We start from the raw sequence: 15418 nt of genomic DNA on the forward strand, positions 1-15418 counted from the left end.
TATGGGGATTTTTGCCCACTCCTCCTTGCAGAACTCAGCCAGTTGAGAGAGGTTGGAGGGACATCTGGCATGTACCAACTTCTTCAGGTCTCGCCACAACATTTCAATTGGATTAAGGTCCGGACTTTGACTGGACCAATCCTCTTTCTCTGAAGACATTCCTTTGTATTTTTGCTTGAATGCTTTGGGTCATTGTCCTGTTGCATAATCCATTTTTGTCTTAGCTTCAACTCCGTGACTGATGGCAGGAGATTCTGGTCAAGAATTTGTTGACAGGCCTGAGAATTCATGGATCCCTGGATAATATGGAGTCGTCCAGGTCCAGAAGCAGAACAGCAGCCCCAGATCTTCACATTTCCACCACCATGCTTCACTGTTGGGATGAGGTTCTTTTCTTAATATGCAGTGTTGGCTTTTCTCCAAACATGGTGGTTTTGATTGTGACCAAATAATTCTATTTTGGACTCATCTGTCCAGAGAATGGACCTTCAGAAGGCCCCTGGTTTGTCCTAGTGCTCTCTGGCAAAGTTGAAACGGGCAGCTTTTTTTCTTTTTTGAGAGCAGAGGCTTCCTTCTAGCAACCCTCCCATTAATGTCATGGCTATTCAATTTTCGTCTGATCATAGATGCATGCACATTTGTACCAGTGAGGTCTGCAACACTCTAGAGGTGATGTGTGGGCTGGCTTTTACCCGATTTATTATTTTTCTGGTGCTTCTTGGTGATAGTTTTGATGGACGCCACTTCTAGGCAGAGTTGCTGTCATGTTGAAGGCCCTCTTTTTGTAAATGATTTGTCTTATAGTGGATGGATGGAGCTGGAATCTTTTGGAGATGGTCTTATAGCCCTCCCCAGACCGCCTGGCTGTCACTACCCTCTTCCTCATGTCCTCAGATATCTCCTTTCCTCTCGGCATTGTTGATCTGTATGGAACTACAGTGATTTGGTTGGTTTCCTCCCTTTTAATTAATGCTGGCCAAACCCTTTCCCAAGGATGTCTCATTTCATTGGTCTGCTTAAATGATCAATTAAGCACCCAAATGTGTTTCATTTGAGTCTGTTACCTGCTTGACTTTACCAATGCAGCTGGGGGTTCACTTACTTTTGCACATACACTAATTCCATGTTTCGTGTAGTTTTTTGGGCTACTTAAACAAGTCCCACTAAACAAGAACATGCAATTGATAAACATTAATCTGACATTTCATATATAAAAACTGATGATAAAATAAGAAAATCATGGTAAAACAACAAAAACATCTAAACTGCTCAAGGGGTTCACATACTTTCAAGCAGCACTGTATTTTGACACTGCATTGTTGAAACCGAGAGAGCGTGGATGATCTGAAAATGACGCCAGATTTCTCTGTTCACCTTTGTGGTCGATACTTAAGGAGCAATTCCCTGTTCAGTTTTCCATTGATATTTGCAGGAAGGACTCTGGTGGGTACACAGCTTTTTTGTGCAGGTACAGTTTATATTTCTACACTTTCTATTATTTGATAGTAAGGATCTCTCATGAGCTAGGGATAAAAAAATATGGAAGTTAATGTTAATAATATTTTGTATTTTGTAAAAAAAAAAGTTTTATTTGTAATGTGGATATGGTGACTAAACAGTTGCAGTCAGTGTAATGAGAAGGAAAGAAATTGAAGAAAGAGTGTTGTGTCCTCTTACTTTCATGGTCTAGCTTTAAGACAGAGGATAAGAAAACATTTAAAGGCCCAGTTCACCCAAATTTCACTTCAATAATTCCCTTCTCACTTACAGAATCTCTACTGGTGGCCATTTTATTTTATTTGGCAGCCTTTAGAGATACTTGACTCTTTTTTCTGCAGCAACCTTGGAGCAAAATTGAGGTAACTGTAATTTTGTTCAACAGTTTTCACTGAAAATATTTTCTTCCTAAGAAACTATTCAGTCAGTGGATTAACCTATGGTGACATGCTTGTAACAAACACTTTAAATTTCCTAAAATCTTTAAATGTCCTAAAATGGGTCTGGGTCCTTATGGGTTAAATGTAGTAGGAACGAAGTTGGAAAGAAGTTGTTCCTGTTGAATTGTTTAAAAGTCCTGAAAACACATATTCTTAGTCAGTTTTTATTATGTGTGTTGGCATCGATCAAGTATAATTTTCTGCCAAATAACTATAATACATTACAGCACATTTTATAAATTATGTGGCAGCCATTATAATATTGAATGCATTAACATTTGAAATTTTTGCTGATTTACATTTTCCTTTGTCAGTGACTTTTGGTCCAATCGACACATCAAGCTGAAAATTTTAATCAGTACAACTTAGTGACATCATCCAAGCTTTTTAACAGCACAAAGACAAACATGAAGAAACACAAAATACCTGAGTAGTGCCTAAACATGTCTCAATGAACTCGATCAGCTAACTGGTAGATTTCCATCTGTGTCTGTTTTTAGTGTCTCTCTCACTGGTTTGAATTGAACAGAGTCTGCGTTTTACAGCTGATGTGATGTATTTCCTCTAAACAAATATTTAAGTTGCCAAATATTTTAGTGCTTTAATGTACCAATCTTAAAGGTATACTATACAGGAAAGTCCAAAAAAAGATTAATGGACAGATGCTTGTGTTGGTGACTCGCCAACCTTAAAGTCTGTATGGTTTTTCTATACATTTTTGTATTTTTATTTTGATTTATTTATTTATTTTTTGCTAGGGAAATCTTTGGCTTGGGGTCCCCACTTTGGGCAGCCCTACTAAAAGATAGATATGTCAAATAAAAGAGTGAGAGTGCCCCAAACAAAATGTGGTTCAGTTTCAAGACAGTGACAAATGAAGCTTTGACAGAAATCTGTGAAAAACACGTTTCCAATATAATCTCATCTGCCCTGTTTGATTTACCCCTCTAACAAAGCCTCTTTTAAATTTAGACTTGACTGAAAGAATATGGCTACATCTGAAGACTTTGCAGTGACAACTACTACAAGCATCGACACAACCACCGACTTTTACTACGAAAGTGATGAATGCGACAAGACAAGCCTCATTGAGTCTGGAGCAATCTTCATCCCAGCATTCTTCTCCATTGTGGTGATCCTCAGTCTGTTTGGCAACATCCTGGTCATTGTGATTCTGGTCAAGTACGAGAATCTCAAATCCATCACCAACACTTTCATCCTGAACCTGGCTGTATCCGATCTCTTCTTCACCGCAGGTCTGCCTTTCTGGGCCTACGACCACATGCATGGATGGATTTTCGGGTTGTATCCATGCAAAATAGTCAGCTTTGTCTTCTACCTCGGCTTCTACAGCAGTGGCTTCCTTCTCATCCTGATGACTGCTCACCGTTACATAGCTGTCATGAATCCTCTGTCCGACATTGTGTCCACCAAAGGCTTCTACAGTGTCCTAGCATCTGTGGTCATTTGGGGACTGAGCGTACTGGTCACCAGTCCAGCCTTCATCTTCACCAAAGTCGACCAGAATCACTGCGTCTTTGAAAATTCTAACTGGAATTTGTGGGCAATCTACCAGCAAAATGCTCTCTTCATATTAAGTTCAGTGGTATTCATTTTTTGCTATTCTCAGATCATTTGCAGGTTGCTGCGTCCCACTGCCCAAAGACGAAAGAGCAAAACTTTAAAGCTCATTTTCGCTCTCGTGGCTGTTTTCTTTGTGGGCTGGGCACCTTACAATATAGCAATATTTCTAAAGTCTTTTTCTTATTGGCCCCAACCACCTGCTGACTCAGTGGATATAGTTAGAAGTTGTGAGATAACAAAACGACTGGATTATGCCTTTTACATCAGCCGACTTTTTGCCTTTTCACACTGCTGCCTCAACCCTGTGTTTTATGTGTTTCTGGGGGTTAAATTCAAGAACCACTTGAAGAAAATGCTGAAGAGCTGGGGCCAAAACAACAACAGCAGCATCCCCAATAGGCAAAGTCGACTCACAATCATATCAGTAACAAGTGGCGAGGAGTTGTCGATGTAGTTAATATAAAGATCAAAAAATTTGGAAGAGAAGTAAAACTGGAACTTCCAAAACCTAATCCAAAATCCCTCCGACATTTGTTATAATGCAAGTACCATATTTACACAATCAGAAACTGTTGGTCAAATAAAAATCGGATATTGATTAATGTCTGTGGCGGTGGTTGACATGAACAAATACAGGCCAGGAAAAAAAACATGGGTGGATAAACTCCATGCCAAAGTATGTCCACCATGTCAGTGTCTCATTTTGCCTCACCTCAGCAAGAAAAGAAGAGAAAGTTATCAATAATAAAGCTGACCAATCAGAGGAGACTGGGTATTTGGGGAGGGGGGGCCTTAAAGAGACAGGAGCTAAAACAGAGCATCTCAGACAGACGGGGAATACGGTGCTACAAAACTGATGTGTTTGTTGAGCATTAAAGCATGTAAACCTATTTCAAAATGAAATTATGAACCTGAAATTAGCATAATATGTCTCCTTTTTAACTATGGATAGTACCTAATACCTAGTCTCCTAGGTGAAAGTTGTCTGTTTGACCCATCAATCCCTCCCTACAAGGACTTTCTCACTTTTTATACTATGCTCAGTACTACACTGTCATACACACGTGAGGCAAAACATGACACTGACACTGTATCCTCTAGTTGATCGGAGGCTCTATTTCACACTTTGGGTTGAATATGTACATTTTCATCACTTCAACAAAACAATTATGCAAATTTAACTCAAGTATAATTGTCATATTTCAGTCACTGCAGGTATATGTGTGTTTATGTCTCAGCCAAACTGTATTTTGTAGTTATGTGCAAGTGCCAGTAGATGGCAGTAGCTACATTAGAAGTACAGCGGAAATCACTAAATTTCCTGCAAAAGTTTCACAGTAAAGCCTTTTGAAGAAATTAAGGGATTCTGTCCACTGGAATTGTGTTTACGGGGCTACATGTAACAATTTGAAGCAATTAACTTTTATTATTTGCCTCTTTTCGTCTCCACTAACAGAGGGCAACAGTAGCTAATGTTAGTTTAGAAATGGAGTCCGCTAACGTAAACTAACGCTTCCGCAGAGCCCCTTTAACAGTATAATGCATTAATAAAGAATCAACAGTGCAAATAGGTTCAGATCAGAAAACAATTAGGCTTTGTACTAAAATATTACCAAATTTATCAAACAAATGAAATTAATACTAAAGGTTTCTCTGTAATATAAGCCTGCTTTAAATAAAGGCCACTGTTTGAGGAAATACAGTTACCAAAAATCCAGGCTTGTAACAGTATGTTGGGATGGTTAGTTCAGAATTTCACGTAAGCAACATGGATCCCTGCATGCATCCTTCTTTGTGTAAGAAAAGTTCAGTCTGTTAGTAGTGGTATATAGGTGTGAGAACACTTTCTTGTCAGGAATTATGCCTCTTATTACCGATTGATGTAAATACCACAACCTGCCCGAGTATTGCTGCCGAACGCATGCATCCCTTTATGGCCAGAGTCTACCCATCCTCTAATGACTCATGTCACAGAGCACACATCATCTGGAATGCATTCATACCAGATCTCAAAAAGAGTGGCCTACCCATATCCATGCAATGGTCACTGAGTGTGTGAGCCTTTAATTTTACAACAGTGAATGTACAGTGTTTCGTTAATGATTTCGTCAACTTTTGTCTAGTAGTTTCCAATCGAACTATGCTGTTGTTAAAGAATAATGACCCCTGTATTGTTGTGTTAATAAAGTATGCAAGTGATTTTGAATGCATGTTGATAAAATGATTATACATCGTACTTATGTATGTGATTTACCTTGATTAACTGCATTTAACATTTTCATATCAATCATTTTAATCTATATTTTCACCTTTAACATGTCATGGGAGTCATGCTATCTATGCTGGAAATTATAATACTTTTTGATCATCAGATTTTTTTTGTAATATATATATAAATATGTACATTTTTGCTTTAACATGATAATTTGTTATCGTCATCATTATTTCCATGCTTGACAATAAACTAAAAATCACCCAATTCAAGATCTGGAGTGTCTCTGTTTTGAATAGTGAGCAACCCTCACTGCTCCTTCTGGATAAAAGCCACACCTCTTTCCCTGAATTCAAAGTACCTTCATGCTTAAACTTGAAGACTGATGAAACACTGCTGACTCAATGTGAAAATTAAAAAAGGAACTATTGGTTTGCACTTGTACATCAAGACCTTTTTTTCAAAGTGCAAGTCAGCCGAGGACGTTACAGGCATGCTCAGGGTAAGTTGCTTCTCACTTACTGTAACTGCTCTCCATATTTTTAACTGTAACATAATTTACTAAGTACTCAATTGCTCACTGAAATTATTTAGAAGGAAATGTTTGTTTTGAAATGAAAAAATGCTGGAAAGTTGAAGACGTGCTCAGTCTTGAGTACACTTTGTCAAATTCTTTTTGTACTTTTGTTTCCTAGAAAACCTACAACTCCACAATGGGCGACAGAGGTGTGGACTACGATAATGAAGTGGTGTATATTTGTGACGAGATTGACTTTGACACTGTCAGTGGTGCCATCTTCATTCTGATCTTCATCTTCAGTGTCATAGGCAACATCATCCTCGTATGTGTTATTTTCATCTACGAGAAGATGAAAAATGTCACAAATCTGTTCATCCTGAACCTGGCCTTCTCCGATTTGGTCTTCACCTTCACACTTCCATTCTGGGCTGTCTATTACCTGCACCACTGGGTATTTGGTGACTTTGTCTGCAAATTTGTGACTGCAGCAAATTTTCTTGGTTTGTACAGTAGCATCATTCTGCTGACTGCCATGACTGTGGATCGCTTCATAACAGTGGTGCTGCACAACTGGCCAGGCAGCCAGCTAAAGAGGCAGAGGTGTGCTATAGCAGGCTGTGCAGCTGCCTGGGTCATCAGCATTGGTGCATCCGTGAGTGATGCTGTCAAAGTACAGGTGGAAACCTACTGGGACAACCGTTCGTCCTGTGAGGCTAATTCTACAGGTCATAGCTCTGATGTCAACCTGGGATATTATCTCCAAGTGTCACTGCTCTTCTTCCTCCCATTTGCCATCATTGTTTTCTGCTATTCTGCCATCCTCAAGACCGTTCTGCAGGCTTCAAACAGAAAAAGGTACAGGCCGGTAGTGGTGATGTTTTGTATCATTGCAGCCTTCTTCATCTGCTGGGGTCCTTACAATATTTTGATTTTCATCCAGGCTTTTTATGAACCCCGGGACTGTTACCCGAGGGAATGCATACACATTGCCCATTCAATTTTTCGTATACTTGCTTTTTCTCACTGCTGTATGAATCCTCTGCTGTATATGCTCTCACAAAAGTTGCGAAGACATCTTTTGCAACTTCTACACTGCCAGAATGCCAAGAGAAAGAGCACAGACAAGGGCGCTGGCCAGAACACTTCTGTTATTCAGAATGCAGCTTTTATTGCACAAAACTCTGCCGTGATACTGGAACTACCCTCAAAATAGACTTTCACTTTCAAAATGAGACATTTATCCAAAACTGTAAATGCTTCAACGCACTACTGCTTTTTCAAAATGTATTTCATGTTTATTTTTGTTAACACTTCTTTTTGCAGGTCTGAAAATGTCATTGCTCCCTAATTACCACAATAATAAATTACAATAATACCATCTAAATTAACCACAAATGATAGTAATTTGTACATAATGTCAAAGAAATTTGTGGACCGGTAAAATGAAGTATTACCTTAATTTTTATGTTTTGAATAGTTCCTTAAAAATATGTGGGTCTACTTGGGTCTATTTTTTACATAAAATGTGCCAGATCTATGATGAATACAGTATGTGTAAAAAAGAAGCAAAAGTAAAACATGTAAGCAATGATGTCTGCAAGTGGTTTCACTGCTGCACTTTCTCAGCCCTGATGAATGCCCACTGCTGATGTTCCTGTAATGTTTATGAATAAAGCTAAGCTGGAATCTAGTTCAGCTGTTTTCACTTCTGTTTTTCATATTGTGCCATAGCAGAATGGGCAGGAGGAAAATACTTGCACAGCAAAATTTTGCTGTGCAAGTATTTTCCTTCAGGAAAAGTGCCATACAGATTAACTAAATGATACAAGGAATAAACAGTTACTGAAAAAAACAACGAGCAGTAACTGAGTGCATGTCAAAGGTCTGGGATTTATTTATTTTTTTAATCTCTTTGCATTATGTTACGGGATATCTATTGATTAATTGTTGATTGAATGAAATGTGATTTCATAATGAAAATACAAGAATGTGGAATCAAATTCTGAGAATTTACTGAGATTAAAAAACATTAAATATGTGTAAAAGTATGGATACAACAACATGAAGAAAAAATTAGAATATTGATAGGGGTGGATTAAACTTGAGAATATGAAATTAAATTGATAATGCTGAATAGATAAACCGTGTACTGTATGTATGCATGTATGATAATGAGGTGTTTGCTGTGAACTTGCATTTCTGAACAAACATACAAACAAATAAAGAAGCTGTTTACAAAGTTGACAAATAATATGCTGTTTTTTGCTGATGCCAAATAAAAATGATGGTAGTTGGAGAAATGTTTTCTTTTTTTATTAACAACATCGTCCATTATCTGTTTAATATAAGAGGTTTATGACTGTTATGCAGCGGCCATATTATCATTGTCATTATCAGATTGTGGCCACAGTATTTCTCAATGACTCACTAATGCAGATTCATTGTGGGCTAATTATGACCTGTTTGCAAATATGGGAAAAAACATGGAGTCATTATGAGATATTTCAGATTTTGATTCAGTTTCCTTGGTTGTCCATTATTTTTTTTCTCTTAATAATTTCTTAAACGGCATGACTTGATAATTAGGATCTTGATGAAAAAAAAATCAGGTATGCTTAGGTGGCTGGTATCTATGACTGAATACAATTTGATGTGGATCCTAGATTTGTTTGGCTTAAATTATGATGAAGCAGTTATGGGGTTTATGGTAGTTTAAAAATGATGAGTGATATGGGGCTGTAGGGTTTGATATTAGATTAGGCTTGATTAAATTAAAAGGGACTGTTGGACATAAGAATGCACTCTGAGTGTCATTGTAGTTATTTATTCATTCCTTCATGTGAGAGTTGTGCACAAATATATAAAATGTATTCTGAAGCACTGTGAGGAATTAACGTCATATCCTCCCCACACTGAGCAGTATTTGTGGTTAATGTTGTGCATCTACTGAAGTGAAATAAGCAGAAAGGTAGGGAAACATGTTTTACTGTCACAGAAATACCAGCAGACGTATGATCTGTTACACCATCTACTGCCATCCTACGATTAAGGCCATCAAAAGTATTATCTGTAAGTTATTTCTCATTGCTCAAAACTTATTCTATGATAACTAATTAATTTAAGTTGTAAATGGGATGATTTTATGTGTATTTCACATTCACCTGTTTCATAGCAGTTAATGTTATTCTATGCAAGCCTGTGCTGTGTGTTGTGTATGGATATGTTGTGTTTGCTATGATTTCAATCTGTTTGGGGTATAATTGTGCAAATCTTAATAATACAGTTTAAGACGGAATAATGATTTTGGTTTCTCTGCACATTTCCTGTTTAAACAAGTGTTACATCATGCATCATGTACAAACACATACTGGACACCATTTTGTATCTTTCCACTCCTTATTCATGTCTACCTGCCCGCAGGAGTCTTCATTAAACTTGGTGCCAGAAGACTTTATCCTGACTGTCGCATCGTCTTTTGGCTGCCTGTCTAATTCTGGATGAGAAGGCCATTACGTGGACAGTGTATCTTCATTTCTTCAGGATTCAGAGCTTTAGTCACTTCCTAAAGAAACAGCAACAAGTAAACAATGGAAGACACTGAATTCTATGAGATATTCAACTATTTCTATGACTATGACTATCACTATGAACCTGACTTTGACTTTGACGATGAAATCAGCGTGATGAAACCTTTCTGTCATCTCTTCCAATATGTGTGCTTAATCATCATCTTCTGCATCAGTGTGCCTGGAAACAGCTTCCTCCTGTGGGTTCTTCTAAGGGGACCAGCTTGGAAGAGCAGACCTGGGGTCCGTTTCACAAAGCAGGTTTAGTGAAAACTCTGAGTCTGTTAACCCTGAAATGAGGGAAACTCTGAGTTTTCCGTTTCACAAAGGGAGGTAACTCAAACCAGAGAAAGAGGGGTAACTCTAGCCTGTTTCACAGAGAGAGGTAACTTAAGCTCTCGGTCAGTTACCATGGTAACATACTCTATGAACCTAACCTGGTCGGGACCAGGTTTTTCTCAACAAACCTCGAGTTTCTCTCTGTCTCCGCCTCTTTCAGCCACACACGGTATTTGATTTCCTCATTCATTCATTTATTCAGTCAGCAGGCGAGTTTTGGCGTAATATAGTTCTGCCGTCTGTTTTTTGAGAAAATCATTGCAAAAATCAGTCAGTAGGCGACATTAGGAGTTATATTAGGTGGCGACTATTTTCACTACCATGGCATGTCCTTTTGATAATGATCCCGTGGATGAAGGTGCAGCATTACTGCGCAGAGAATTAAATATTCGTCGGGAGATGATTATCAGACCGCGCATAGATGTTCTTGCATTTCCAGACAATTATCTTTTTGAGCGGTACCGTTTCACGTCACAGTCCATCATTTACATACACAACCTAATCCATCCTTATATGTCCAACATTACCAACCGAAGTCATGCTCTCACATCCCAGCAGATATTGTGTGTTGTGCTGCGGTTTTTTGCAAATGGGAGTTTTTTATACAACGTCGGAGATGCAGAGCACTTTACAAAAGTAAAAAAAGTCATGAAAGGGAAATACATATTTTTATGAATAGGCTTAAAATACATATATAGGTCTAGGCATATTATATTTTATAAAAGCACTTGTGTCTTGGGGGGTGAGCTCAGAGGATGAGCTCAGCCACTGGCCTTCCTAAACTCTGGCTCAGGCCCAGCTCCTCTGCCTCTGTTAGAGGTGCGGTGCTGGGCCACCACCCGTTTTACGGGCATCTGCTTTCTTTCTGTTGGCTGAGTAAGTCTGTGTTAGTTTAAACAGGCTTGATTATTTAACAGAACATGATATAGATGAGAAGACATTTATGTGTGTGAAAACAGCATTATGTTGGAGATAAAACAACTGTACAGTCAAACAGCCACTTAATATTTACTTTACAATGTAAAACATGATCAAAATGAGGTACCCCCATGAGATAATGCCGAGGTCTTACCTGTTTGAACAATGTTTTTATGTTTCATCTTAAGCTGTTTACACTTCCTTCTAATAAACGTGCTCAAACTCACCGTATGGGCGCATTAATTAAAAAAAACGTAGCCCTACTCTTCCCCGTTGCCATGGTGACTCGTCGAATCGGGGCTCCATTGACGCTGTCTTTTTATACTTGTGGCGCACGCGCTTAACTCCAGGTGAAACTACTCCGAGTTGATCAAACTAACTCAAATCAGCTGTTCTGGAACCGAAAACTCAGAGTTTCCTATCTCAGAGTAGATCAACTCAGAGTTCAAGGTTAGACTCAGAGTTTGTTGAACCTGCTTTGTGAAACGGACCCCTGGCATCTGGCATCTGCAACTTACAATGTCTGACCTATGCATCACTTTGACCCTGCCTTTTAAGGCCTACCGTATCCTCCATGACCTGATCTTTGAGGGCTGGACTGAGAGAATATTTATAGGGGCTTTTTTTCTGGGGCTGCACAGCTACATGTTGATCCTCACTGCCATCACATTGTGTCATTATGTTGCTGTGGTGCATGCTTCATGTTTGTCTGCACAGGCCCACCAAAAATACCATGTCCTAATGGCTAGCATTGTGATATGGCTGGTATGTGTTGCTGCAAGCATTAGGGTGTCACTTCCACAATCATTAACTTCGTTCCAAGTTCAAAATGTTGTGCGCATTGGCCTTTTCTTTCTCGTACCGTTCATTATCATTACATTCTGCTGTGTCCATATGTGGATAACTATCAAACTGTGTGGGACAAACAGACATCACCAGGCTTTAAGATTGAGTTTGGGGATGATTGTTGTGTTTTTTGTTAGTCTGGTACCACACAATATTACAGTCGTTATAGACGACTTGATGATGATTGGTGTTCTGAAAAAAACAAACCAAATGTACTATGCAAGTTGTATTATTTACACACTGCCTTACTTCCACTGCTGCTTGAACCCGCTGCTCCATGTTGTATTTGGAGCGCAAAGGTTTAGGAGGCATCTCCCTGTGCCATGTAGCACTTCATCCCGGGGGGGAGACGATAGTTACAACCTCAATACAGTGGCAGCCATCCCTCCAAATGATGTCTCAGTGTGACCAACAAACATTTATATTTGTCTAGAGTCTTTTTAAGATGAGAACAGTCTAATTTACCACACTGAACCAATCTTTATAATAAGAAGTAATTACTTGCAAATCTCAATCAAGACTGTTTACGAAGCCTCGTCCTCTTTAGTCAGGTGTTGCTATGTCTATCATGTGCCTGTCATATCATGGCCGTTTAAACCATGCAACATTTAAAACTTTAAATTCCGATTTCTGAAACAATGTGTCCATGGTAGACTGAAGCAACTTAACATCAGTATCCTCATTTTTAGCCGCCGTCTAAATTGATGACTGTTACAAGCCTAGAATGGATCAATTGTAGCAAGTTATCTAATTAAGCTAACGGTAGCTTCTTGAGCTGGTTGAAAACATCATCTATGGTTGACTTTTAACAGTTCAACTGAATAATTTTTAAAACAAAGTCTTATAAAAGTGGTTTTAAATACACATGGTCACACGTAGAAAACATGGAAATAAAGAATTGCATAACCTGCTAAACTGTTGATGAGGACAAACATTTTTTGTTTTTGGCAGATGTAGAACATTTTCAGGTACTTTCTTTAAGACTGCGAGATTTTAGTTAATTTCTCAGGTAACAGTGCATGGATCTTGATGGAAAAAAAATCAGGTATGCTTACAGTAGGTGGCTGGTATCTGTGACAGAGTACAATTTGATGTGGATCCGAGATCTGGTGGGCTTAAATTATGATGAAGCAGTTATGGGGTTTATGGTGGTTTAAAAATGATGAGTGATATGGGGCTGTAGGGTTTGATATTAGATTAGGCTTGATTGAATTAAAGGGGACTGTTGAATGAAAGAAGAGTGTCATTGTAGTTATTTATTCATTCCTTCATGTGAGAGTTGTACACAAATATAAAATGTATTTTGAAGCACTGTGAGGAATTAATGTCATATCCTTCCCACACTGGGAGTGATCTCAGAAGTACTTGTGGTTAATGTCGTGCATCTACTGAAGTGATATAAGCAGAAAGGTAGGGAAACTTGTTTTACTGTGACGGAAATACCAGCAGATGTATGATCTGTTTTACACCATCTACTGCCATCCTACGATTTAGGCCATCAAAAGTATTATCTGTAAGTTATTTCTCATTGCTTATAACTTCTTCTATGAGAACCAATGCATATAAGTTGTAAATGGGATGGTTTTATGTGTATTTCACATTCACATGTTACATAACAGTTAATATTATTCTATGCAAGCCTGTGCTGTGTGTTGTATATGGATATGTTGTGTTTGCTATGGTTTCAATCTGTTTGGGGCATATTTGTGCAAATCTTAATAATACAGTTTGAGATGGAATAATGATTTTGGTTTCTCTGCACATTTCCTGTTTAAACAAGTGTTTCATCATGCATCATGTACAAACACATACTGGACACCATTTTGTATCTTTCCACTCCTTATTCATGTCTACCTGCCCGCAGGAGTCTTCATTAAACTTTGTGCCAGAAGACTTTATCCTGACTGTCGCATCGTCTTTCGGCTGCCTGTCTAATTCTGGATGAGAAGGCCATTACGTGGACAGTGTATCTTCATTTCTTCAGGATTCAGAGCTTTAGTCACTTCTTAAAGAAACAGCAACAAGTACAATGGAAGGCCTTGACACTGAATACAATGTCAGTTACCCCTGTTACGTTAACTATGACTTTGGATATGACAATGATGTGATGAAATCTTTCTGTCATCTCTTCCAATTTGTGTGCCTAATCATCATCTTCAGCGTCAGCGTACCTGGAAACATCTTCCGCCTGTGGGTTCTTCTAAGGGGACCAGCTTGGAAGACCACACCTGGCATCTGGCATCTGCAACTTACAATGTCTGACCTATGCCTCACTTTGACCCTGCCTTTTAAGGCCTACTGTATCCTCCATGACCTGATCTTTGAGGGCTGGACCGAGAGAATATTTATAGGGGCTTTTTTTCTGGGGCTGCACAGCTACATGTTGATCCTCACTGCCATCACATTGTGTCATTATGTTGCTGTGGTGCATGCTTCATGTTTGTCTGCACAGGCCCACCAAAAATGCTGTGTCCTAATGGCTAGCATTGTGATATGGCTGGTATGTGTTGCTGCAAGCATTAGGGTGTCACTTCCACAATCATTTACTTCATTCCAAGTTCAAAATGTTGTGCGCATTTGCCTTTTCTTTCTTGTACCGTTCATCATCATTACATTCTGCTGTGTCCATATGTGGATAACTATCACACTGTGCAGGACAAACAGACATCACCAGGCTTTAAGATTGAGTTTGGGGATGATTGTTGTGTTTTTTGTTAGTCTGGTACCATACAATATCACAGTCTTTATAGACTTCTTGATGGTGATCGATGTTCTGGAATATACAAACAAAATGTACTATGCAAGTTGTATTATTTACACACTGCCTTACTTCCACTGCTGCTTGAACCCGCTGCTCCATGTTGTATTTGGAGCGCAAAGGTTTAGGAGGCATCTCCCTGTGCCATGTAGCACTTCATCCCGGAGGGGAGACGAGAGTCACAACCTCAATACAGTGGCAGCCATCCCTCCAAATGATGTCTTAGTGTGACCAACAAACATTTATATTTGTCTAGAGTCTTTTTAAGATGAGAACAGTCTAATTTACCACACTGAACCAATCTTTATGATAAGAATTTATTACTTGCAAATCTCAATCATGACTGTTTGCGAAGCCTCGTCCTCTTTAGTCAGGTGTTGCTATGTCTATGATGTGCCTGTCACATCATGGCCGTTTACGACCACGCAAGATTTAAAACTCTAAATTCCGATTTCTGAAACAATGTGTCCATGGAAGACTGAAGCAAGTTAACATCAGTATCCTCATTTTTAGCCGCCGTCTAAATTGATGACTGTTACAAGCCTAGAATGGATCAATTGTAGCAAGTTATCTAATTAAGCTAACGGTAGCTTCTTGAGCTGGTTGAAAACATCATCTCTGGTTGACTTTTTATCAGTTCAACTGAATCATTTTTAAAACAATGTCTTATAAAAGTGGTTTTAAATATACATGGTTGCACGTAGAAAACATGGAAATAAAGAGTTGCATAACCTGCTA

The 15418-nt window shown here is 38.7% G+C and overlaps 2 protein-coding genes across 2 annotated transcripts; both read left to right on the forward strand.

Moving 5' to 3' along the window:
- The first annotated feature begins 1432 nt into the window (after positions 1 to 1432).
- Positions 1433 to 4720, forward strand: xcr1b.1 (chemokine (C motif) receptor 1b, duplicate 1). The gene is made up of 2 exons (XM_084369310.1): positions 1433 to 1468; positions 2910 to 4720. The coding sequence occupies exon 2, from the start codon at positions 2926 to 2928 to the stop codon at positions 3973 to 3975; it is 1050 nt and encodes a 349-aa protein (XP_084225436.1). The 5' UTR covers positions 1433 to 1468; positions 2910 to 2925; the 3' UTR covers positions 3976 to 4720.
- Positions 4721 to 6154: 1434 nt separating this feature from the next.
- Positions 6155 to 7988, forward strand: LOC311266584 (chemokine XC receptor 1-like). The gene is made up of 2 exons (XM_084369000.1): positions 6155 to 6235; positions 6429 to 7988. Exons 1-2 carry the CDS (start codon positions 6227 to 6229, stop codon positions 7464 to 7466), a joined length of 1047 nt encoding a protein of 348 aa, XP_084225126.1. The 5' UTR covers positions 6155 to 6226; the 3' UTR covers positions 7467 to 7988.
- The last annotated feature ends 7430 nt before the right edge of the window (positions 7989 to 15418 follow it).

This window comes from Pagrus pagrus, assembly GCF_965226575.1.
Source record: "Pagrus pagrus genome assembly, chromosome: 12".
NCBI classification, from domain to species: Eukaryota; Metazoa; Chordata; class Actinopteri; order Spariformes; family Sparidae; genus Pagrus; species Pagrus pagrus.

What these genes read in the sequence shown, in the direction of transcription:
- xcr1b.1 (XM_084369310.1), top strand. Translation starts at nt 2,926, where the DNA reads ATGGCTACATCTGAAGACTTTGCAGTGACAACTACTACAAGCATCGAC.